General features: G+C 39.9%; 1 protein-coding gene and 1 long non-coding RNA gene across 2 annotated transcripts in view; both read right to left on the minus strand.

The window, feature by feature from the left end:
• Window positions 1–517: 517 nt before the first annotated feature.
• LOC130914628 (uncharacterized) lies at window positions 518–7,277 on the minus strand. Its single transcript, XR_009062977.1, has 3 exons — window positions 6,879–7,277; window positions 5,225–5,340; window positions 518–5,077 (listed from the first exon to the last, which is right to left on the minus strand). It is a non-coding gene; the product is annotated as an uncharacterized LOC130914628 (long non-coding RNA).
• A 1,992-nt stretch (window positions 7,278–9,269) lies between these two features.
• LOC130914627 (14-3-3 protein zeta-like) overlaps window positions 9,270–26,044 on the minus strand; it is a 44,964-nt gene continuing 28,189 nt past the window's right edge. Inside the window, exons 3-6 of the mRNA XM_057833998.1 lie at window positions 24,245–24,368; window positions 15,705–15,865; window positions 12,719–12,814; window positions 9,270–10,222 (exon numbers count right to left, since the gene is read on the minus strand). Of these exons, the coding sequence (XP_057689981.1) occupies window positions 10,187–10,222; window positions 12,719–12,814; window positions 15,705–15,865; window positions 24,245–24,368 (417 nt within the window). The 3' untranslated portion in view covers window positions 9,270–10,186. The remainder of the gene's footprint in view (window positions 10,223–12,718; window positions 12,815–15,704; window positions 15,866–24,244; window positions 24,369–26,044) is intronic.

A 26,044-nucleotide genomic window follows, 5' to 3' on the forward strand; every position in this document is an offset into this window, starting at 1 on the left:
TGGGTCTTTCAGCATGACAATGGTCCCAAATACACAGCCAGGGCAACAAAGGTGTGGCTTCGTAAGAAGCATTTCAAGGTCCTGGAGTGGCCTAGCCAGTCTCCAGATCTCAACCCCATAGAAAATCTGTGGAGGGAGTTGAAAGTCCGTGTTGCCCAACGACAGCCCCAAAACATCACTGTTCTAGAGGAGATCTGCATGGAGGAATGGGCCAAAATACCAGCAACAGTGTGTGAAAAGCTTGTGAAGAGTTAAAGAAAACGTTTGGCCTCCGTTATTGCCAACAAAGGGTACATAACAAAGTATTGAGATTAACTTTTGGTATTGACCAAATACTTATTTTCCACCATGATTTGCAAATAAATTCTTTAAAAATCAAACAATGTGATTTTTTTTCCCACATTCTGTCTCTCATGGTTGAGGTTTACCCATATTGACAATTACAGGCCTCTCTAATATTTTCAAGTGGGAGAACTTGCACAATTAGTGGTTGACTAAATACTTATTTACCCCTCTGTATATATGGAAGTAACCCAGATAGCAGACCGACATTGAATAAACGTTGATTTTCCATCAAAATCATCAGTATGGTTGACATTGAAATATTCGATAACAAACAATGTTGAATCAACATTGCAAATCCCGATGACACCTGACAGTGACGTTGAAACAACATTGTTCTCTGGTGTGTCAGGCGATGGTTGGGTTAACATTGTTTTATAGTTGATGAAATAAGTTGAACAATAGTTGATTTTTGATTGACCGGGAAATATAATTGAAAAGTCATCGAATTACGGATGAGCGGGAGTTATGGTTAAAAAAATAGTTGTGATTGTGGTTGAGCGGGAAGACCGCGTATCACCTCAAGTGAACTCCACTGGAAACTTCTCATTTAAGGAAAGCCATATCTTAGGGTGACCATATTTTGATTTCCAAAAAAGAGGACACTCAGCCCGGCCTCAAGATACTTGAATTTTACTCGAAGTTCACTCAAAGATGCCTATATCACTTTAATATATTTAAAGTGTGCCCCCTCACTCTGGATGGAAAAATGCAGTTTGAAAAAAATAAAATAAAATAATGACAAAAAAAATAATACATATATATATATAAATATAGTATAGTATAATGCAGACCCATGGAAAGGTAGTCCAGTCAATACACATACATACAGTAGGCTTATAAATTACAATCACGACAATTGCCCTTGACAAATTTTTATTCCCATTCAATTGATATTCTTATTCAATGTTCTAGATTGCACACAAACAATAACCGAAATAAACTGACAAACTATTCAACCAGCATGTTTCCAAATGTAGCAGTTCAAAACTACGTTTCCCATAATGCCTAGTGTGGTTTAGCTTACTGATAGCCACCTGAGGCAAAAATCAAACTTTGCTATAAAGGTTTACAATCATCGGCAGCGCAACGATGCGACACCAAACGGGATTTTACAGTCAAAGCTTCGACAGAAGTCAACAGTTGCCATTATATATGTATTTATCGTAAAAAACTGAACAATTGGGCAGACGTTGTGGCCAAATCGTCAGCCCAGTAGATGGCGGTAATGCCTAATGATAGGGGTAAACTGCCAACAAAAACAAGAAGAACTACTTCTTCCCTCTCTACTACTAGGAGCCATGTCATCGCATGCAGGCGCTGCCACCCAGCGGCCGGAGGAATCCTCTTAAAATTGGTCCCGTGAAAAATCATAAAAACCGGACATTTTTATGAATTTATAAAACCCGCCCGGACAACGAGGATACTACGTGAAAGTAGGACTTGTCCGGGCAAAAGAGGACGTTTGGTCACCCTACATATCTAAAGGTAAACTTGTTGCTCTTCTTCAGAGCCTTTATCAGCAATCTTACGGTAGAATAAACCGCGTTTGTCATCAAAGTTGTATATAAAATGGTTTGCCTTACACAATGTGACAAAGTTGCCGAAATTGTAAGAAACGGTGCATTTGTTGTGATTGGCATACAAGCGAAGACCTACTTAGCGTAGATCTTAGCTAAGTAGCAAGTTCAGGCAAACGTAATTCTTTTTCCGATTAAAGCGCCAAAATCACTGGATTTGACACAGTCGAGCCTTGTCTAAATTAATTTATTGAACACCAAGACAGTGTGGTCAGTTTTCCATCGTAGCTAGCTAACTAGCTAGCTCCTTTCCCATATGTAGCCCTAATTTGGTTTGAGATTGGTTGAGAAACTCGCTTCACCACAAAATACCGAAGTAAGTTTTTAAACTAACCCATGATACCTGCTTGAATTCCTTGATATGAATTAACTGTGAATGCTGTTTTGTTTGTATTTTTCAGATTCACTGAAGAGGCAGATAGGGACGAACGTGTCACAATATGCGTTTGCTGTTGTTGTGCTGAAGTGGCTATGCTATGCCCCGGCCCGCGTCTGTGGCAAAGTTTGCTGCGAAGCTCATCAGACTGAGGAGGAGGCTTAAGTTTGGAACAACGCTTTTTTTTTTTTAAATCGTTCATGTATAATACTTTATTAGTCAGCGTAGCTGTTTCTTCTGTCTGTAAATAAAGCACGACCTCTAAATTTGGCCATATTCATCGTTCATGCATAATACTTTATTAGTCAGCGTAGCTGTTTCTTCTGTCTGTAAATAAAGCATGACCTCTAAATTTGGTCATATTTGAAAGCATTATTAGCATCATGGTTGAAAATGAAAGAAAAAATAACATTGATTCAGCGTTGTTGCAATATTATTAATAATTGAAATAAAATGTAGGTTTTGTAAGGATTTCAACATTGGAGGAACAACATTAACCGAGGGTGCAAAAGTGATGACAAATCAATGTCAGGTGTCAGCGTTGATTCAATGGTATGAGATTGACAGCGGAATGTTGATTCAACATCATTTCAACGTCTGTCTGCTATCTGGGAATGCTGTATATAAGTAGTATTATTTCTATTTTTTTTGTTTTTTTAAAAAAATTATTATTATTATCTTATTTTTAAAGATTTTGACTGAGTCCCAGGCAAAGGGTTGGGTGATAAGGCACACTAGTGTCAAAATCTTTGAGGCTCAGTAAGGGTATTTATGGCCAAATTGGCAAATACTGTAGTTTCAAAATCACTGCTCAGGGTTATTGCGCCACTTTTCCACGTCCAATATGGCTGGAATTGACCTACAAATTTAACGCTCATGAAGGGATTTTTTTTTTAATTTAAAAAGAATGCGTATGGAATGCACTGAACCTTAGACATCATATACCATGAACGCTAGATGTTATAGAGCGCTATGAGCCTATCGGGACAGCCGTTATCACTTGTCGGCCATTTTATGTCAGTACCATTCGACGAACACAACACTACAGTTAATGGAGCGTGTACTTTGAAATAGCTAATAATTGCTCAATTTCCAACCGATTTTCAAACGGCAGTTTTGCAGTAAATTAACAGCATACTTAATTTTTTTTTTTTTTTTTTTAAAAAGGTCCTGAGTGAATCATAGAAAAAGTTAATATGGTTTGTTAGAATCCAAACCGTTTGAAAATGCATTTCAGATTTCACCAAGTTCATAGTGGGGGGAAAAATCATTCTGGTCCGCTAGTTTGTTATCACTGAATGGTCAAAAATGGGCGATAAGTCTTAACGGCGCCCTGTTTGACTCATAGCGCGCATTACGCATCTCACTCTCTATATGATTTCTGTGGATGAACTACAACTGCCAAGCCTACTGCGCAGGCGTATACCGCCTCCTATTGTAGAAAACCAGGATTACGTTGAAGGACAAAAAATGCCAAAATTATTTGCATTATTAAATATGTAACCTAACCCGTAATTATTGACAGGGAATATATCATTACTACTACTTAAAGCAACATGAGGTAACTTTTCAACCTTTATAAAATATTTTCATAACATTTGTGATTATATTTCGACTAACGACTTGTTGAATGACACCTATTTTATATCTTGAGGGTGTCAGTATCGCTTTCACCGGCACAAATTAACTTTGAGGAGGATGGCAGGAACCCTGCCTCACAAAAAAACTACAAATGTGCTGACAGCTTTGCGGCATACGTCACTTCCCCATTCATTATAAAGACGGAAGTCGATGTGAACACTTTCACGCAAATTCTGCAAAGGTGGCAGAACAACAAAAGAGACAAAAAGTTTGTCTGTGGAGGAAAAAAGGGAAGCTACCATATATGCAGAATAAACATTGGCCCGGCTTTTAATCGGTGGTGTGACACCCAACTCCCCCCTCAATCGAACTCGTCAGTGCTGACGAATTTGAGTGGGGTGTTTAGCCACACTAAGCCACACGGTTGCTAACCATCATATGCTATTGTATAGCCACAACTGGATTCATTACCTCATTACTATTGTTACCGGCACCCCCAAGGGGCCGCTATTACTATTATTATTACCGGCATTGTCAGTATAAAGCAGTGAGGAAGAAAGTGGTTGAGCGAGAGGGAGTGAGAGAGTCGAGAGTAGAGAAAGTGCGCAGTTAGCGCAGACTCAAGTGCTGTCCCCCACATGTTTTCGTTTTGTTAATAAAAGTACCCACAAAAAGCAATCCGACGCCTCTCGGTGTTTATATGCATGCCGCCACCATCCATAGGAGGAAATCGGACGAACTAAGCCAACCGACGATAACAAGCCAACGTGAATCGCCGGTCCACTCTTCGCTACGGTGAGGAGTTGAAAGCACTGCCAATTACCAATAAGGGCAAATTGGTAACACTATTGATCCTTCACACAGCCGCTGGAAACAGAAATGTTTAATCCATCTGCAGGCGACTGGGAGATTTTTGATTGATTTATGATTTTACAACACTGTGCGGGTGTGCGATGGTCCTCATGGGAAACGCAGCGCTGGTCCTCATGGGAAACGAAGTCTTCCTTAAGGCAAAACACTACCTTTTTTCCCCAAGTTGTCGCTAAAATCGACCAAAACTGAAAAGTTACCAAGTGTTGCTTTAAAGTGAGGACAAAATGTATTTGAACAACTTGTGATTTTGCAAGTTCTCCCACTTAGAAATGATGTGCAGGTTTGAAATCTTCATGGTCGGTGCTTGTCCACTGTGAGAGACAGTCTAAAAAAAAATCAATAAATCACAGGTAAGGATTTTTAAAATCAATTTATATGTATTATATTGCTACAAATAAGTATTTGAACATCTCAGAAAATCAATGTTAATATTTGGTCCAGTAGTGTCTGATTACAATTACAGAGGACAAACCTTTCCTGTAACTTTTCATCAGGTTTGCAGAGACTGCAGAAGGGATTTTACACCGCTGCTCCAAACAGATCTTGAGCTTCCTCCAAAGATTTTCTAGTGGGTTTAGGTCTGGGCCACTGTCATGATGAAAGACCTAGTCACAACCCATTTTCAATGCTCTAACTGAAGGAAGGAGCAGTCGTCTAGTCCCATATACAGAAAAAAATCCCCCAAAGCATGATGCTACCGCCCCCCTTGCTTCACAGTAGGGATGGTGTTCTTGAGATGGTAATCATCATTCTTCCAAACACTGTGAGGGGAATTAAGACCAAAGGGCGCAGTTTTGGCTGAGCAAAGTAAAGCACTGTCTCGAAGATGCTAGTCACATGATCTGTCTGAAAAATAATTTTGGCCCGTTATGAAATACTTCGTAGGATTTTTATTCGTTTTTGTTGTTTGTTTTATTGCTTTACGACTTTTATAGACAAGATTTCAACGGTTAGATTGTTATTTTAAAGAGGAAGTTCAGAATTTTTGATATTAGGCTTAATCTTCGAGTTAGCAGGTGTTAATTAGTCGGTGGAGTTAATTTCAGCAAATTCCATAGGGTTTGTCAGTTTTTTGATAGTTTTAGGGCTCTGGAGTGACTAAGCTAGCACGAGTCAATGGTGTCTGTTTAGCATGCCAATAAAAAAACAATATTAACAGATCTAACATACGTTAAAAAAAAAAAAATCAAAATGCAGATCATTGTTTGAAATACCCATGTGGCCAAAACAATGTGACACCAAATTGCGTAGTTAATTTCATTTTGCAGCACTACTTTTTTAGATGCAGAATGTGACCAAAATAGAGAGGAGTGCTCAGTCTGCTGCAGAGTCCCTTTTGTTCTCATAAGAAAAAAAAAAAAAAAATCAGCTGTGAGAAAAACCAATTTGTTATCACTCCGCCCTGCTTGCCTAGACAGCCTGTTCGTACAGAGCTGCTGGATGACAAATGTTGCTGTTCATACTACAATTATAGACATGCAATGGAAAGTTTTAATAACTTAATCCTGAAAAGTTAGTCAACACTATTGATTGCATGGGTTATCGGTGATTCTCACCCCCAATCTCTGCCTATGCTTTAACGATGTATTTAAGACCTTTTATGAGATTTTAGTAGAATGTTAAACATTTTAAGGTTTTAAATTCAAATGATTGGATTGAAGACTTTTTTTTTTTTTTGACCCCACGGATACTAGAGGTGTGCATCGGCACTGCCCTCACGATTCGATTCGATTACGATTCGGAGGGCCACGATTCGATTCGATTCGATTCGATTAAGAGGGCCACGATTCGATTCGGTTCGATTCGGCAATGCATCACGATGCATTAAAGCCTGGGATGCATTAAAATGCTAAACAAAGCATATTTTTCGTGAATCATGAGGCAACACAAGCGGTCAGACATTAAACACCTTTTTATAGGCTCTTGTGTCATTCTTGGTTGTAGTCAAATGAAAATAGTAATACAGTATATATAAAAATAATAAAAAAACATCACAGCATTTAATTAGTGCTTTGAATGAGACCAGGGCTTTCTTTCTTTTTCTTTCTTTCTTTTTTTTTTTTACACACACTAGCAGCCTTTCATTTTTTAAACACCGCATAAGTTTGGTCAAGTTTCCCACCAACCTCATAGAAGCCAAAATGTCTCCATATGCCTGCTTTCAATGTCTTTGGTGCGTCAATAATCTTTCGCGCTTCCTCTTTCTCCGCTTTAGCCATTGTTATTATGTCTTATCTCTGCTTTAAGTGCCACTGCGCAATTGCGCATGTCTGTGACGTTACTCCCGTGAGGAAGCCAATTTTAGTTCCTCATCCCCCCTGCATTGCTTGTACAATAGCTCCCTCTACAGGTAAACATGAGAATAATAATACAAATGGTGAAACCAAATCCATTGCATCACTGGAAGATTTTTGAACGGACTTATATATTTTAATATGTGCTGAATCGATTCGGCTTGTTGCCCGCATCGAATCGCATCGTCCATGGCCCGCATCGGGATGCATCGCCGCATCGATTATTGTTGACACCAGTAACGGATACCCTGACAAAGTACAGTGGTATGAAAAAGTATCTGAACCTTTTGGAATCTCTCACATTTCTGCATAAAATCCCCATCAAATATGAGCTGACCTTTGACAAAATCACACAGATGAAAATGATTTCTGGTTTAACCAAAACAACCCAATCATTTATAGGTTTTCATATTTTAATGAAGATAGTGTGCAAACAATGACATAAGGGGGAAAAATAAGTAAGTGAACCATCTCATTTAATATTTTGTGCCCCCCCTCCCTTTGGCAGTAATAACTTCAACCAAGCGCAGATCAGTCTGGCACATCGATCAGGACTAATCTTGGCCCATTCTTCTCTACAAAACTGCTGTAGTTGAGTCAGATTCCTGGGATGTCTGGCATGAATGGCTGTCCTTAGTTCGTGCCACAGCATCTCAATGGGGTTCAAGTCTGGACTTTGACTAAGCCATTCCAGAAATTGTATTTTGTTCTTCTGAAACCATTCTGAAGTTACTTCCGTGTTTTGTATCATTGTCTTTTTGCAGCATCCATCCTCTTTTTAGCTTCAACTGTCTGACAGACGTCCTCAGTGTTTCCTGCAAAACAACCTAATACTTTTGAATTCATTCTTCAATTAATGATTGCAAGTTGTCCAGGCCCTGTGGCGGCGAAACAGGCCCAAATTCTGAGACGTACTCCACCATGTTTCACGGTGGGGTTGAGGTGTTGATGTTAGTGAGCTGTTCCATTTTTCCTCCACACATGACGTGTGTTACTTACGAACAATGAAACCATCATCAGTCCACAAAATATTTTGTCAAAACTTCTGTTGAGTGTCCAAGTGCCTTTTTGCGAACATTAAATGAGCAACAATGTTTTTTTTTTCAGACAGCAGTGGCTTCCTCCATCGTATCCTCCCATGAACACCATTCTTGGCCATAGTTATACATATAGTTGATGTGTGCAGAGATATTGGACTGTGCCAGTGATTTCTGTTAGTCCTTAGCAGGCACTCTAGGGTTCTTTTTTACCTTTCTGGGTACTCTGCGCTGAACTCATGGCATCATCTTTGGTGGACGGCCACTCCATGGGAGAGAAGCAATAGTGCCAAACTCTCTCCATTTGTAGACAACTTCTCTGACTGTCGATTGATGAACATCCAGACTTTTAGAGATGGTATGGTTTTGTATCCTTTCCCACCTTTATACAAATCAACAATCCTTGATCGCAGGTCATCAGACAGCTCTTTTCACTGAGCCATGATGCACATCAGACAATGCTTCTGATCAAGACAATTCTTACCAGCTGAGTGTTTTATAGTGGGCAGGGCAGCTTTAAACCACTTATCAGTGATTGGGCACACACCTGCCTTAAATTGTTAGGTAAAAATTGGTTTCATTGCTCTTTAAGTCTCCTTATAGGCAGAGGGTTCACTTACTTATTTTTCCCTCTTCTGTCATTGTTTGCATGCAATCCTCATTAAAATATAAAAACCTATAAATGTTTGGGTTGTTTTAGCGAAAGCACTGTTTTTACATCTGTGTGATTTTTAAAAAGATCATATCAGAGATGGTGATTTTATGCAGAAATGTGAGAAATTCCAAAAGGTTCAGATACTTTTTCATTCCACTATATGGATCACTAAATATTTCAACTGTAAATTCTTGTCATTGTAACCCTGGACCTAATGGCATATGCTTTGTTCAGGACAGGTGTAGTTGATATACAACTTCATTCTTTCCTTTTGTTCCTTCTGCATTTTATGTAACCACACCTATTAATCAGTGAAACAGTCGTCAACATTTTACATTAAATTTTACATTTTACATTAGCAATAGTACAAGTTATCAGTGGTTCCCGGCATTTAAATCATGCCATTATTTAGAGTCTAGAAATAATAGATTGAATTGCGTTTCGAATAGAATGACTCCTGTAGAAATAATACTTTGCAATAAAAACACAGTTCCGCTCCTATCAGCATACCAAATTGCCATTATAGTGGACAAACAAAAACTTTAAAATGATCTTTATTCAACATACTCATTAACCCTCCAAATAAAACCAGGATTACTCGTGTAAATTCAAATCAAGTGAACAAAGCTTTCCAACTTGACAATAACAGCTCTCTCATCTCCATAAATTGTCTTTCACAACATATCTAATTTGGATAGACAATATAACAAGCAGTACAATGCAAAGTAGAAAAAAGTAATTTTCTTTCTGTGCGTCCCCCCACACAAAAAACAAAAACAAAAAAGAAATCCTTTAACAGTGTCAGTACAGAACTTTGTAACTTGTACATTGAAATATAAAAATGTAAATCATCAAAAAGGAACAAGTATTTCAAATAGTGTAAAGTTCAAGCTTTGACAGCGATGGAATGTAACTTGAGAGTTTCAACCTAGCTATTGTTTCATGGTGTGCTTTCATTCCTCTAATCAATTTACGAGGTCTCATCTTTCGAGGATATACGTAATTGTAATATTTAACTTAACCACAAAACAATAAGCAAACGCTAACCACGAACATGATAAAGATACACAGAGTAACTGCTTTCTTACTTCGGTTTGAAAGCTTGCTACTTGACCACCACCATAAACAGATAAGTTACATCCTTTAGGCAAAAAGTAGTCAGATTCACAGCCAGTTACATAATAGTTCACACCCATTAAATTCCAAAAAGGTACCACCTACCCCTATTTTCCATATCTAGAAAAAAAAAAAGACTAATAATAAAAGTAAACTCAAAAGTGAGGTTAGTTTTTAATCAGAGCTGAATACCCCCCAAAAAAAGTCATTTTGGAGTGAGCCGGACAACTATTACAACACGGTGGCCTCAGCACCCTTGGTTTTGATGAAGATGAGTCATGATGATTGCAGATAGGCAGAAAGGACAAACAGGATTTGCTCTCTCTGAGTTTCTACACATCTTCACCTTGGCCTTCAGATTTCCACAACTGCGAAAATAGGTGCAGAGAAAGAACGAGAGGAAAAAGGCAGGGGGTGGGGGAGAACAAACAACATTAATTCAAAAGCATTTCTAGTTATCTTCTTTTCATATTTTGCCGCACCCCTTTCTAAGGGTATGTTAACTGGAAGGGGCCAAGGAGTTCAAGTTCACGTTAAACTGGGCGTGAGCAAAGGCAATCCTATCCCCAGCTACAAAAGCTGACTATAGCGCTCTGGAATGTCACCCCTCCGGCAGGGAAGGTGCCAGAGCTGGTGTGCCAGGTAGAGATGATCCAAATAGACAGATGTAATTAACTCAAAGTAGGGGTTAATTTGTGCCGGATCCTGCCGGAACAAGATCCGGCACCTCTTGATTTTGGCCTCCATGTGTTCCGGGACTTATTTGGGCAGATCCGGCACCTCTCGTGTATAGAAAATAATAATAATATAAAAACATATTTAAAAAAATATATATATAAAATAAAATGATAATAAACAAATTCATTTACAGAAGAAATCCAAAGAATTGCATGTTGTTTATTAAAATTTAACGTTTAACACATTTAACACATTGGAAAGAGTCGGAGATTTGTTGATGCACTGTAAAGCTGGACCAACAACAGCTCCTGACAAAAAAACACTTTGGAAATTTGCGGCATCTGGGGAGCAAGCAGCCAGGATCAAACTGTATTTCAACATGGCAAAAAGACAGTTGCATTTACTGTATTTTTTTTCAAAAACAAGGAAGATGGTTCAAAATGAGTCAGAAAAGCAACAATGAGGGCAGCGGCAGCGATCATGCTAATGGGAAGGACCTGGTGCAGCAGGAGGCTAGCGCCACATCAGCTAGCCAGGTTCACGGACAGCCAGCCAAGCTGGACAGGAGGCTGCTACTGTGCCAGCAGCTGGTTAGGTTCAGCACCACCCTGAGAGGGTGCCAGCTACAGCGCCAGCAGTCAGCCAGGTGGACCACCAACAGCCGGAGCAACAGGCCAGTACCCTTATGGGAAATTCGGGGGGATGAAACTAGCAAAAGCATGGGTTTGTGTTATTTATTGTACTCTCAGATTTTTTTTTTTAATGTTTTACAAGTTAGACCTGTTGAGAAACTAATTGCTGACTGTGTACTATAAATCACACCAGTGGTTATGTGGGCAATTGCCCGTGCTGTGCAGAGTATAGCCTAAATAATTGTAAATTGTTGTCATATCATTTATACCATGGATATTATCTGAAATTGAGGCTTGTAAGTCCCGTAGCATGGCAAGTGGGCATTTGCATGTTTTTTTCAGCACCATTTTCTGCGTCTGTTCCAGGACCTGTGCCCATCTCGTCATCTGCCCTGATGAACTTGCCTAAGTATCCTTGAGCAAGATACTGAACCCCACATTGCTCCTGGTGCTGCGTCACCAGTAGGTAGATGGCAATGTAGTGTAAAGCGCTTTGAGCACCATGAAAGGTGGAAAAGCGCTATACAAGTATAAGGCCATATACCATATATATACCATATCCCTGCACTGTCATATGTACTTTGCGTTCCGGCACCTTATGATTTACAAATTAAGCACTGCCTCAAAGTACATATTAAATGTGCTACAGGTGCTATCAAATACTAAAGCAAATGACTATAAATTGATAGCAGACCATATTTGGACAGAAATCCATCCAAAAAAGCGACAGAAAAGGTTTAACAATGAAATTCGATCTTAATTAGTCTTCCTTTCTCAGTTGCCTTGACCCCACCCACTAAAAAAATCAAACAAAATGATGTCACACCAGGGCCGGTTGTAGGCAGGCATGTATGAGGGGGCAGTCAGAAATGTGTAGGAGGCATCTTATGTAGACATCATGCCCCCCCCCCACCCCACCCCTTTGGCCCGGTCCATTTTACCCCTTTAAGTTGGTCTTCAATGGTAAAACTAATGCATGGGAGGAGTTTGACGAGGGAAGAAGCACACCATCACTAGCGCCTGAAATTAGTTTCTTCCATGGGGCGGCAGCGAGAGAAGCTCTGTCATTCAGGAGTGGCTTAAAAGGCCACTTGAGGTGTCTTTGTTTAAACAGAACCTTTTTGATTTCTCCTCAGTTACCGCAATGGTCCTCCAACACCGTTCAAAACTACTCAAAGATGGTTACCTCCTTTTCATAAGCATTGTCTTATATCATGAAAAAAATTAAAGTGCAATACCCACTATTGCCCACAGCAAATATTAGAATGTAACACGTCCGTGCCATTGTACCGTATTTTCCGCAAAAAAGGCGCTCCTTTATTTAGATCAATATTGGCTAATCATGGCATGACATTCCCTTTAGCACAGCACCATCAAGTGGATGCATAATGCAACCCCAACCACTACTACTACTACTGCCCCTTAATAATGCGGTGCAGCCTTTATATGACAACAGTTTTAAACTATTCATTGAAGGTGCGCATTATAGTGTGGAAAATTCGGTATTTTAAATAAATACATCTGTTGTTCTGCATTGGAAATTGAGAAACTTACTGTCAAGTTGTCCCTGAGTAGCTGCATAATAAGTGTACTGTCTTTGTATGAGTCATCACTCAACTGATCCAGCTCCGCAATCGCCTCATCAAAAGCCTGCAAGAATAAAAACAACAATTTGAATGGTTTTAACTGACACTGTCAGTTTGATGCCAGATTTTTGCACATACTGGCAGTAAAGATAGCACCGTATGCAAAATATGAAAATACATTGCAAATCATAATTGACCACACACTCTTTGGAAAGATTTTAATCAACATCTCAATTAATACAAGAACAGCTTTTACCATTTCAACATAACCAGTGACATGCATGGGGGGGGGGGGGGGGGGGGGGGGCACAGCCTCACCAGTCATTAAAAAATAAAAATGTAATTATACAAGTATTCTCGGGGTTACAACGTACCCGACTTACAGTGGTATGACCAAGTATCTGAACCTTTTTGAATTTCTCACATTTCTGCATAAAATCACCATCAAATGTGATCTGATCTTTGTCAAAATCACACAGATGAAAAAACACATTTATAGGTTTTCATACTTTAATGAGGATAGTATGCAAACAATGAGAGAAGCGGGAAAATAAGTAAGTGAACCATCACATCAAATATTTTGTGCCCCCCTTTTGTAGCAATAACTTTAACAAGACACTTCCTGTAGCTGCAGATCAGTCTGGCACATCAATCCGGACTAATCTTGGCCCATTCTTCTCGACAAAACTGCTGTTGTTCAGTCAGATTTGTGGGATTTCTGGCATGAATCGCTGTCTTTAGGTCATGCAACAGCATCTCACTGGGGTTGCAAAACATCCTGATAAACTTTTGAACTCATTATTCCATTAATGATTGCAAGTTGTCCAGGCCCTGAGGTAGCAAAACAGCCCAAAATCATGATGCCAACAATAAACGAGCAACATTTTTTATACAGCAGTGGCTTCCTCTGTGGAGTGCCAGTGATTTCTGTAAGTCTTTAGCAGACACTCTAGGGTTCTTTTTTACCCCTCTGAGTATTCTGCGCTGAACTCTTGGCGTCATCTTTGGTGGAAAGCCACTCCTTGCGAGAGAAGCAACAGTGACAAACTCTCCATTTGTAGAAAACTTCTCTGACTGTCGATTGATGAGCATACAGACTTTTAGAGATGGTTTTGTATCCTTTCCCAGCTTTATACAATCAACAATCCTTGATCGCAGGTCTTCAGACAGCTCTTTTGACCGAGCATTAAACCCTAACCTTAACCCTCATCAAGACATTTCTTACCAGGTGTGTGTTTTACAGTGGGCAGAGCAGCTTTAAACCATTCATAAGTGATTGGGCACACAATTGACTAAAATGTTTGGTAAAAATTGATTTTAATTGCTCCTTAAGTCTCCCCAGGCAGAGGGTTCACTTATTTATTTTTCCCCCTTCGGTCATTGTTTGTATGCTCTCCTCATTAAAATATGAAAACCTATAAATGTTTGGGTGGTTTTAGTTAAAGCAGACAGTTTTCACATCCATGTGATCTTGACAAAGATCAGATCACATTTGATGGGGATTTTATGCAGAAATGTGAGATATTCCAAAAGGTTCAGATACTTTTCATACCACTGTACATTATTTAGACTTTATGGCACAGTTGTTTTTTTTTCTCTTTTAATTAATGTTGACTTTTGTTTTGCGATGCAGGCTTTTATTCTGGCGCTGGAAGCAGAGAGCAGGTAGTACTTCCACACACGAGTAAGAGTGCATGTTTAATGGCACATTTAAGTATTTATTCGAAGATATATTTCTATAATTCATTCTGTCCCATTTGGTCCTACATAGTAATTTTACGACTTGTTTCTCGTAATATTACCGTATTGGCCCGAATATAAGAAGGCCCTGATTATAAGATGACCCCCTCTTTTTCAAGACTCAAGTTTGAAAAAAGACATATTTGAACACCAAATTAATTTTGATACAGAAAATAATTACAGTATATCTGAAATAAATGATTATAACAATAAATTTGAGAGAAAAAGCATGTTATTTTGCCTCATTCCTAATATCTGAACATTTAAATATGTAAACTAAAGTGCAATCACATTCATAAATGAATGGCTTCTGGTTTTTGAAATGTAAATAAACCGATCTATTGTGATAAAACAACAAAATTGCAATAAATGCTTTAGCCATGAAAGTGAAGTCTAACTAACTGTAGTCTTGAACCAAATCTGAATAAGGACAAACATTGCAATAAAATCATGCAAACTGGTAAAACTTTAGAGTAGCTGAGATCTGTCATGACAGAAGATCGCTTCAATGATATCTGGCGCCATCTAGCGTCGTGAATGAGTATAATGTCTAAACCGCGAATATAAGACGACCCCCTCTTTTTCAATCGTATTTCAATGCAAAAAAACACGGTTTTATATTTGGGCCAATACGGTACTTCAATCTCCAAATATTACGCCAAAGCAGTTTTGTGTACACACAGACCTTATGTCACCCAAAGTCTGTGCACATAGCTCTCACAGGCTCCTCCTCCTCCTTCTCCAACCACCTCGAAGCACTAATGGTAAGTACAGCCTCCTTTTTTTTAAAATTATTTGAATGTAATTTAGTTTTTTTTTTTATACAAAGTATTCTGACATAAATGTCAACTTTAACAATGCGATCCGACTTACGTGCAAATTCGAGTTACCCTGACAGCGTAGAACTGGAACTCATTCGTACTCGAAGACTCCCTGTATTGGTAAACTTCTATAAAATTATCAGATTCTTTTAATTTTGCTTCTACCGATGAATTGTGCGACGGCTCCCAATGGTAAATGATAGTTTTAGTAAAAAATTGTCTTTTATGTTTGATGAACTACAGTACCTTTTTGTTGTTGTTGTTTTAAACAGAGTAATATACAGAAATCAAGGTCCTCTCATTAAAACATTGATGGGTCGGTTTAAATACTGTGACTCAAAATACATTTATCTAAAACTGAATTATCAACAGGAACAAAACATTTTTTATTACCTCTTTTGCCAGTTCGCAGGCCTTCTCGGGTGAGTTCTGGATCTCATAGTAAAAAACAGAGAAATTGAGTGCAAGACCAAGGCGGATTGGGTTCGTGGGGCTCATCGCTTTGCTGGCTTCCTGAGCCCCTTTGTAGGCCTCTTCAGAGTCTTTGATGATTTCTGAAGTTACATAAAAGATGTCATACATTACAAAACATTGAAGACCCCAAATTCTTCCCTGCTATATTTAGTTTATCATGTTTATCAACATACGGAAAACGATTAGGGCAACTGAAGGAGAAAAACAACAAAACAACAAAAAAACGACTGGTCAGAATTCTGACTACTCTGAAAATCCAATTTTTTTTTTTTTTTTTTTTTTAAGAATTCTGGCTTCAAAGTATGAATTCTAACTTTAACGTCAGAAAGTTAAAATGAAAAAGTCAGAATTTTCACTTAAAGTCAGAATTCCCATCTCTCCTTCTACTCAAGTTAAGAGTCTGGATGTCATTCTCCTTCTGCTCCCAATTAATGACATCCCCAGATAATCCTATGTCAATTTTCTAAATATTTTTTGTCTTCGCCCTTCTCACCGCCACTCATTTGCAGTCTAGTCACCTCCTGGATTAACTATTGTAATCCACTGCTCTTTGGCCACCCAAATAAAACCCTCCAGAAACTGCAGCTCCTCCAAAACTCAGCAGCATTCTTCATAACACGAACCCTCACCACACACCACATTCGAAGTCAACCGATATATCGGATGGCTGATATACAGTGAGGAGCAGAAGTATTTACACCCCTTGTGATTTTGCAAGTTAACCCAATTAGAAAATAGGTAGATGTCTGAAATTTCAATCATAGATGCATTTACACTCATAGAGACATAATCTTTTTAAAAAAATCCGGAACTCGCATTGTAGGATTTTTCAAGAATTTATTTGTAATTTACAGGGGTTCATAAGTATTTGTACCCCTGATGAAAATCAGTGCTAGTATTTAGTGCAGAAGCCTTTGTTTGCAATTACAGAGGTCAGACACTTTCTGTACTTCTTTACCAGGTTTTTACCAGGTTTTCAAGTATGGAAACCGTGATTTTGGCCCATTCCTCAACACAAATCTTCTCTAGCTCGGTCAGGTTTCTGGGCTGTCATTGAGTTTCAGCCCCATCCAAACATTTTCTATTGGACTGAGGTCTGGAGAGCTAGGCCACTCTAGAATCTTGATATGCTTTTTACACAGCCACTCCTAGGCCAGCTTGGCTGTGTGCTTCGGATCATTTTCATGTTGGAAGATCCAGCCACGACTCATCTTCAAGTCTCTGACTGAGGGAAGGAGGTTGTGGCTCAAAATCTGATGATACATTTCACCGTTCATCCTCTGTTTTTTATACAGTACAGTTGTCCTATCCCCTTTGACGAAAACCAGCCCCATAGCATTAGCTTTCAACCCCCATACTTCACAGTGGGGACGGTGTTCTTGGGATTGTACTCATCCTTGTTTTTCCTCCACACACGAAAAGTAAAGTTTGAACCAAAAAGTTCTACTTTGGTCTCATCTGACCCCATGACCTTTCCCATGACCCTTCTGCATCATTCAGATGGTCCCTGGGAAACTTCAGATGGGCCTTCACATGTACTGGCTTCAACGTCTGTAGTGCTGCAACGATTAATCGATTAACTCGAGTATTCGATTAGAAAAAAAATATTCAAATTAAATTTTATTGCTTCGAGTATTCGTTTAATTAAAGTGGCGTTGTAATGGTTTATTTTCAAAGTGTTTGAATTTAGTTTTATTGATTAGGGTGGATACACATGCCCTCTGGTCTGCCTTATTTCACATCGCTGAATCCAACTGCTCCCTGTTAAGACCAACGTAAGTTTTTGTTTGAGCTAATGTTTTTTAATGCATTCATAATTTAGTTTATAGGTATAATTAGCCATTTGTTGTGGGAATATGTGTCTGAAACATTTGTGAAGAGGATTGTAAAAAATGTTAGCATTTTATAGCATTTAAGCTAGCAGAATTTTGCAATGTAAGTTAGCCAATTGTTCTTTTGTTGTACATAGATGCTCTTTTTTTATACCGTTTGAGGCTCAGCTCAGGTATTTAAAATTTTTATGTTCCTTATCCGATTACTCGATTATTCGAACTAAATTGTTCATCGATTAATCGACCACTAAAATAATCGATAGCTACAGCCCTAAACGTCTGAGCAATGCGTGATTTTAAATCATTGCACCTTACTGTTTTTTGGACAGCAGCCTTTGAAACTGTGCATCCAGCTCTCTTCAGGTCATTGACCAGCTCCTCCCGTGTAGTTCTAGGCTGAGCCCTCACTTTTTTCATCATGAGTGAGTCCCCACGAGGAGAGATTTTATAAGGATCCCCAATCTGAGGTAGAATATCAGTCATATTTAGCCTTTTCCATTTTCTAACAATTACTGCTACTTTCCAATTGTCCCGTAGCCTTTCCAGCTTTGTAGAGCTCAACAACTTATTCTTGCCCATGGTAACAGTTGGTGTATGACTGACTTTGGAGTGCACAGGTGACAATATTGAGCTCAAACGGGTGGTGGGTGGGTGGTTACTCATGATGTAATGGTAGACCTTTCTTAAGGTAGATCGACAACTCTTTGAGTGTCATAATTATTGCTTATTCTCAGGGGTACAAATAATTATGAACCCCAGTAAATTACAAATAAGTTATTTTAAAAAATCATACAATGTGATTTCTAGATTTTTTTTTAAAGATTATGTCTATGAGTGGAAATGCATCTGTGATTGAAATTTCACATCTGTACCTATTTTCAAGGGGTGCAAATACTTCTGCTCTTCACTGTATAGACTTTTTTTCCCAACATTGGCCGAAAAGTTGGACGATTAACAAACATAAGATGATTAAAAAAAAGGATTTTGATTAGTCATCTGTGTGGGCAACTGTGGCCACCGCTGACTAACGGTAGGACCCTAGAAGGACCCCGTGCAGCTTCAAAGCAGGCTGCTACAGGAAGCTTCAGGCTTGCCCGTTTTGTAAATATTATTATTTTTTATCTTGCATGAAAGAATATGCAATGTTGCTTTAACCCTGTAAGGTATTTATGGAGTGATCCTTACACTTCACTCTAAATGTAACTTGTAGCGTTAGCATGGCGAGTTTCCTCTTAAACTCTCACTTGTTTACATTTCGTCGTGACGTTCTGGTGGGTTCAATTATTTGAAAAAAAAAAATGTGTGTGTTCAATGTATTTATTCAGATTTAGCATTGGAAAGATTTGTATACATACAGTATACCAGGGGTCAGCAACCTTTTTGGTGTGGAGTGCCACTTTCAAATTTTCTTGTCAATCAGTGTGCCACCCCAAGATTAATGACGCACATCCGAATTTTTATATTCAGCAGAGCTGTAATTTTACTCTAAATAAAAAAAACATGGACATACATTTAATTTGTATAACTACCATTCGTCCTCATCAATTAACTAAAAACTAATGCATATTGTCGAAAATATCAAAACTTGAAAATAAGTGCAACAGTAATAACAGCTGTACAGCTGCACCATTTTATGCAAACATATCACACACACACACACACACACACACACACACACACACACACACACACACACACACCCCAGCACGCAAAGGGGAACAGGTGTGATTCTCAGTGCAGGTCTCTCACAGTACAGAGAGCCTTCAAAGTCAGAACAGCCGACTCTTACATTTTGTCTTGTTCACTAGCAACTTAAACAGTGAATTATATGCACAATTTTAGATCTTATATTACAAATATAAAAGATACCTACTTTAATGTGTTCCTTGGCCCTGCTTTCTATGAATTTTCATGTTTTGTCTCGTAGTGGCGTTTGACACTTGTTGTGCGACACCCAACTTTCTCGAGGCATAATGCACAAAAAGAGCTACCAGAAGTAACCAGGCAACCAGTTGTTACCGGTATCCCCAAGGGGCCGCTGACCCCTACAATATGATCGGCTTGCCAGTTAAGCGTAGAAGAAGAATTGGGCGTCTGGGCGAGAAAAAGAGAGGGAGCGAAGGAAGGTGTTGAGAGAGAGCGGAGAGCGCCGTGAAAAGGAGAGAAGAGGCTGTGTCCCCCGCTGGTTTTTGTTTTGTTTAATAAAAGTCTCCAGTAAAACGCCATCCAACGCGTCACAGTGTTTTTATACACATTGCCACCTCTCCGAAGTAAGCACCGGACGAATCGACGGCAACGAGCCACGTTAATCGCTGGTCCACTCCATACTACAGTGCAAGCATCGCTTCACCCGCTGCCCTGACCTGACGGCTGGCAATCGGGGTCCAACCGGAGTGTTGCGATGCGCCGGGACAGGGGTGTACAGCCCCTTATCTTTAGCGACCGGCCTCCGCGCCGGGGCGAGGGTGTGACATCGGGATCTCAATTCAAAGTTAAAGCGAAGGGGCTCCCGGCGCGGACGCCGGCGATTCGCCGGCTGTCTACTCGCTTACTGGCCCGCCGGCCTCCACGCTGGGGCTTGGAGTAACAGTACCAAAAAGTGCAGATTGGTAACACTATGTACTTCCATCAGCTCTCTGACTGGTTGGCTTCGTGACACGTTAGTAGCGGGTGCTGAATTGAGCGCGCAGAGGAAAAAAAAAAAACGACGAGCGCAGGAATCGAGAAATTGAAGAGCTGGAAGTGTGCTCAAAATCCATAATTGTTCGCAAATAACGCTATAGGCAGAGGGGTCGGGAGGGGCGCTCCTGTAAAGCCCTAAATAACAGGGCGTGCAACTAAAAATGTCCTAATTTCAGGTTAAAAAAAAAATAACATATTTTTTTTTTATTATTTTGCCATGCGCTCGCGTGTCACTGGTTAACCCTTCGCGTGCCAGTGCTGACACGCGTGTCATAGGTTGCCGACCCCTGCAGTATACAAACAACATGTTTTTTCCACTTTTTTTCCCCACAAAGTAAAATAATATTTAAAAAAAGACTTTATGTATACGGTGGTACCTCTACATACGAAGTTAATTCGTTCCAGAACCTTGTTTGTAAGTCGAAATGTCAAGCAGTATGTCGTATGTCGAGCAGCATTTTCCCATTAGAATACATTATAATTCCATTAATTCGTTCCACAGCCCGAAAACCTACACTAAATCCTTAGTAAATACTGCTGGTATTATTACAAATAGCAATTAAACAGAGCAAAACAAATAAGTCATGGATAAAAATTGTAACAATAATGTATTAATTGTAATAAGAACAATAATAACTGTAATAATGTAACGAATCGGGTTCTAATGTGGCAGATGTATTTTTGCGTGGTGTACCACAACACACCGCGTGGCTGATGTGTCAGAGTGAGGGAGGACTTTTTACTTTCACTTTTCATGTTCTGTTGTCGGGTAATGCTGCTGAAGATAGTAGCCATGTTGTGTTGCACAATTTCTGAAATAAATGATTAAAAACCTGACGAAGCTGGCGATTTCTTTGGCGATATTACAATAATAATAGTCACCTTAACTTATAAAGACTAGCGAACGGAGGGGGACCGCCGAGATCATAGTATTGTTGAGCCAGTTGACTGACGCGCACAGCATGCTCATATCTTCTATCTTCATTTCAATGGTAAGCCTCACCTTTTTCCACCACCTGCTCTAACATTGTTGGAACCTATGTTGATTTCTCTCAACAAAATCCGCCGCGCGTCCGTCTTGCGAGAAAACAAAGAAACTGCGGCGCGTTCATAAGTCGTCGTATTTAGAGCATGTTATTGGATGTACAGTAGAAACAAATGGTGAGTCAAATTTTATGTCGAAAAGATTGTGTGTCGAAGCGATTGTATGTTGAGGTACTGCTGTATATATGTTTTAATAAACTTCACATGTAATAATTATAATAGGTTTTAAACATGTTAATGTCCCACCGAATTATTTTTATAGCAGAATAAATGAGAAAAATGCTTGGCTTTATTAAATGCTTCATTGAGTGACTCCAGTCAAATTAGCTTCATCTCCTCACACACAATGAGTTGCCACAGCATCTGTTTAACAGGTTAAACGATGATTGACGCATGCGGCGCTTTGAAGTTCGCTTCACTGGCAAGTTCAAAAGTTTGTCAATCATCGTTAATTTTAATAAGCAACTCCAGTGCACTCACTGCCTGACCAACAGAGAGCAGGGAGAGGGAGGGAGGGAGCGATAGTGAGACTACGCGATCGGCTCGGGACAGCTCATCTGTATAAAAAAATCTGTGATGGACTGGGGGCGAGAAGTTTGAAACGCGAATAATACTTTAAGTCTTAGGTCATCAATGTAAATTTGGAGCAATAAAAAAAAAGCCTTTAAAATCTGTGTTTAAAAAAAATTATATTAGCTTACAAAATCGGCTTTGGATATCGGCAATCGGGTAAACATTTTTTTCAAGATATTGGTATAAGCATCGGCATTTGAAAATCCCATATTGGTCGACCTCTACACCACATCATCCCCATCCACCGTCAACTCCACTGGTTTCAGGTAAAACAGAATTACAAGATCCTCCTCATTACCTTTAAAGAGCATATGACACGAGAAAAAAAAGTCTTAAATGGCATTATTATGTGAATTAGAATCATATTTTGAGACGATTCGACTATATACAACAATTTAGCAAAGCGCAGATGACGAGAAATTAGTCTTTTAATCTGCCGGTTAGCCACGCCTACCATTATAGGGTTTTAGCGTCCCCAACAGGTGGAAGACGTCAGCGGTAGACTGGACTCATCGGTTTTACTATTCAGCCCATTGAGGGGGAATTATTCAGAACGAGGAAAACGCGACGAAGAGAGCCGCAAAATGTCATTGCTTCAGTCTCTCTACTCCAATATTTTTACAGGATATTCTTTTTATTCAAGTATCTTTTCCCCAATAGCTATATAAATGGCTTGAGAAGGACCAGTCAGCCCGTCAAGGGGAAACTATTCACAACGAGGAAAATGCGACGAAGAGAGCGGCAAAATGTCAGTGTTTCTGTCTCTTTACTTCAATATTTTTACAGGATATTCTTTTTATCCAAGTATTTTCCCCAATTGCTAAATAAATGGCATGGTCATGACAAATAACAGTCTTGTGCTGAATGGAATATGAAATAATAAAAATGTATTTATTCAGGACGACATGGCAAAATTACTCCATAATGGTCAAAACTGTCGACTTCACCTTTACTGTCGCACCTCCCGAACGATATTTTATGACACCTAAACCGGAAATATGTCATTTCCCTTCCCCGGCTTCGGAGAATGTAAACAAACCAGAGGGCGTGACAGCTAGCCGACATGCTAACCCGAACAGAGTGATGTTTCAAAGTCTTCCAAGCGGAAAATCACACATAACTAGCCTGGATTATTTGACATGACGACCCGGTTGTCGATTGTCTTTGCGGATCGGCGAACTGCCCGGCGGAGAGCAATTTACAGTTCGTTCCCGGAGGAGGGTGGCTGGAGTTGTTGTGCAACTAACGTGCTGCTGCTAATGAGCATTAGGAGAGCTTTTTACATGCCTATCAATGATCAAACGTAAGTAGTCCTTTATACAAAGGAAGTTTGTAGTGTTTACTTTGTAATCGCTGTATTCGTATTTGACATAATACAAAACAAGATGTTTACTCACTTCCTCGTAAGTCCAATGGTCCCACAGTAAATATCCACGGTGAATGGGAACCTTTTGAAACTCCCAAAAGGCGCATACGCCTCTCCCTCATACAGAATGATTTTTCTGCAGCCGTTTGGCTGGCGTGATGCGAAAAATAAATGTATTAATCCGCAAAATCAGCTGAATCCTTCGTCCTCATACACAACAGTACACTGTAGCGTGAAGAGGACGTCTTCTACCGTACACGTCACAGCGCCCTCCTCCTCAGTGCAAGACCGAAGCCGGAAGTCACTCATTTTCATGGCGCGGGATTCAAAAAACTAAATAAAAATAACGATCGCTTCCACACACATCCAAGCGGTCCAGATCATTCAGGGGCATAAAATATCACGTGTATTATGAAATAAACATGCTTTTTCGTGTCACAGGCAATTTAAAGATCTTCCCAGCCTGGCCCCATCTTATATATCTAACCTCCTTTGTATTAACACTCCCCCACCGTCCACTTCACTCTTCTTCTACCCTCCAACTTTTCAGTCTCACCACCTTCGGTTCCAGAGTGTTTAATCACTCTAGATTTATTACACAAATGCATTTCACAATCAAAGATGCCGTAGCAAGCAAGCCTTCTAATGTGCTGGACACGACGACGACAATGTCAAGACAGCGTATTGAATAAATTACAAATTAAAACAAATTTAGCTGTCAATATTTTCTCAATTTATCCCCAAAAAAGCACGATTTATATGTGGGGCCTCATACCCTACCTGTTCAACTTAAGGCCAAGGCTCAAAAAGGTAGAACAACAGACCTGTTCTTTGTGAGTGTGCCTTAAACATTTTAATTCAAGGCAACATTCCACACAACCCAACTTTCACATTGTGAATCAAATGTTGAAATATGACCAGTGGAAAAACAAGGTGATATATAAAATAATAACTCTACATACTGTCCTTGTTGTCTCCCGTTGCTACTTCAGCTTGGTAACGGTGGTAGTCGCCTTTCATTTTCCAATAGAAGACTTTGCTCTCTGGCGCGCTTGCTTTTGGAATGAGATATGTGGTCAAGAGTTCCTGAGACGAAAACAAAAAATAGAAAAACATTTTTAAACTGGCATTTAGGTGTCTGTACACATTCAATGTTAGGTGTTAACAAAGTGAAAGCTGTGGTGCTTTACCCAAAATGATCGTCCGCAAATTTGGTAAAGTATTGCTAAATAATATATCCAAATAAGACAGCTTTCTTCAATGTCATATATGTGAATATTGTGAATATGCTGAACAAGTGAAAGCATAAGAATGGATAGGCGGACACAGGCAATACACATGCAAAAGTGGGAGTAAAATAACATCCAAAAAATTCAAAAAAGTTAGAGGAACCCCTTTTTTTTTTAATCAGGGTATAGTAACATATCTGTCAAACATCTGGGATATTGATTTGTTCGTAAGGTGGTAGTAAGTAGCAGAGGGGGTTGTTAATCAGTTTCAGCATCTTTGTTGCTAATGAAAGGAACAGGTGCATCAGAGCGGCAACAATTAGACGACCCCCAATTCAGGAATGGTTTCTCAGGTTGAGGTTACTGATACTTCTCCCCTCTCCCCAACTCATCTTTTGGCTGATTTTTTACTGACCGACTTTCTACTGCTGTAGTTTTTCATTTGGCTTGTATTAACATCTCTGTTGATAGCATTGTGCGGTACCTGGACGTGACAGAGGTTGAACAAGTAGTCCAACTCCCCCAGGATGGCACGTTAATATGTGCAGTTGCAAGAAGGTTTGCTGTGTCTCCCAGCAGTGTCAAGAGCATGGAGAATATTATAGGTACAGGTAGTACCTCCAGAGAGCTGGACAGGGACGCAGAAGGTCCTTAAATCCTAAGCAGGATCGGTATCTTCTCCTTTGTGCAAGGACAAACAGGATGAGCATTGGCAGAGCCCTACAAAATGACGTCCAGCAGATGCTGGTGTGAATGTTTCTGACCAAACAAACAAGAAACGGGCTCCATGAGCATGGCCTGAGGGGCAGACGTCCTGTAGTGGACCCTGTGCTCATGACCCAGAACCGTAGAGCTCGATTAGCATTTGCCATAGACCACCAGTATTGGCAACTAAGGCACTTGCGCTCTTCGCCGATGTAAGCAGGTTCGACCTGAGTACATGCGACACACATGAAAGGGTCTGGAGATGCCGTGGAGAACTTTATGCTGCCTGCAAAATCATTCAGCATGACCGGTTTCGTGGTAGGTCAGTGATGGTCTGAGGAGGCATATCCCTGGTAGGACGCACAGACCTTACCAGGTTAGATAATGACACCCTGACTGCTATTAGGTATTTGGATGAAATCCTTGGACCCACTTTCAGAACCTAAGCTTGTGCAGTGGGACCTGGGTTCCTCCTGGTCCACGACAATGCCCGACCTCCTGTGGCTCAATTCCTGGAGGATGAAGAAATTTATACCATTGACTGACCCCAAAGTTCACCTGACCTAAACCCACCAGAACACATCTGGGACAATATGTTTAGGTCCAGTTGGCATGCCAGGTTGCACCTCAGACTGTCCAGGACCTCAGTGATGCTCTGGCAATGGCGGTTTTAGGTGTGGGGCCACAGGGGCACTGGACTCACCTGTAATTTGAATGACCCCTGAAATGCCCCTGTTCCGCCAATCAGCTGGCGAGAGGATCAACCTGAAGATTAAATGATCACTTTTGCAATTCTACCGCTTAACTGTTGGTGGCAAAGTGGTCCCA

Source organism: Corythoichthys intestinalis, chromosome 4 (genome assembly GCF_030265065.1).
Source record: "Corythoichthys intestinalis isolate RoL2023-P3 chromosome 4, ASM3026506v1, whole genome shotgun sequence".
NCBI classification, from domain to species: domain Eukaryota; kingdom Metazoa; phylum Chordata; class Actinopteri; order Syngnathiformes; family Syngnathidae; genus Corythoichthys; species Corythoichthys intestinalis.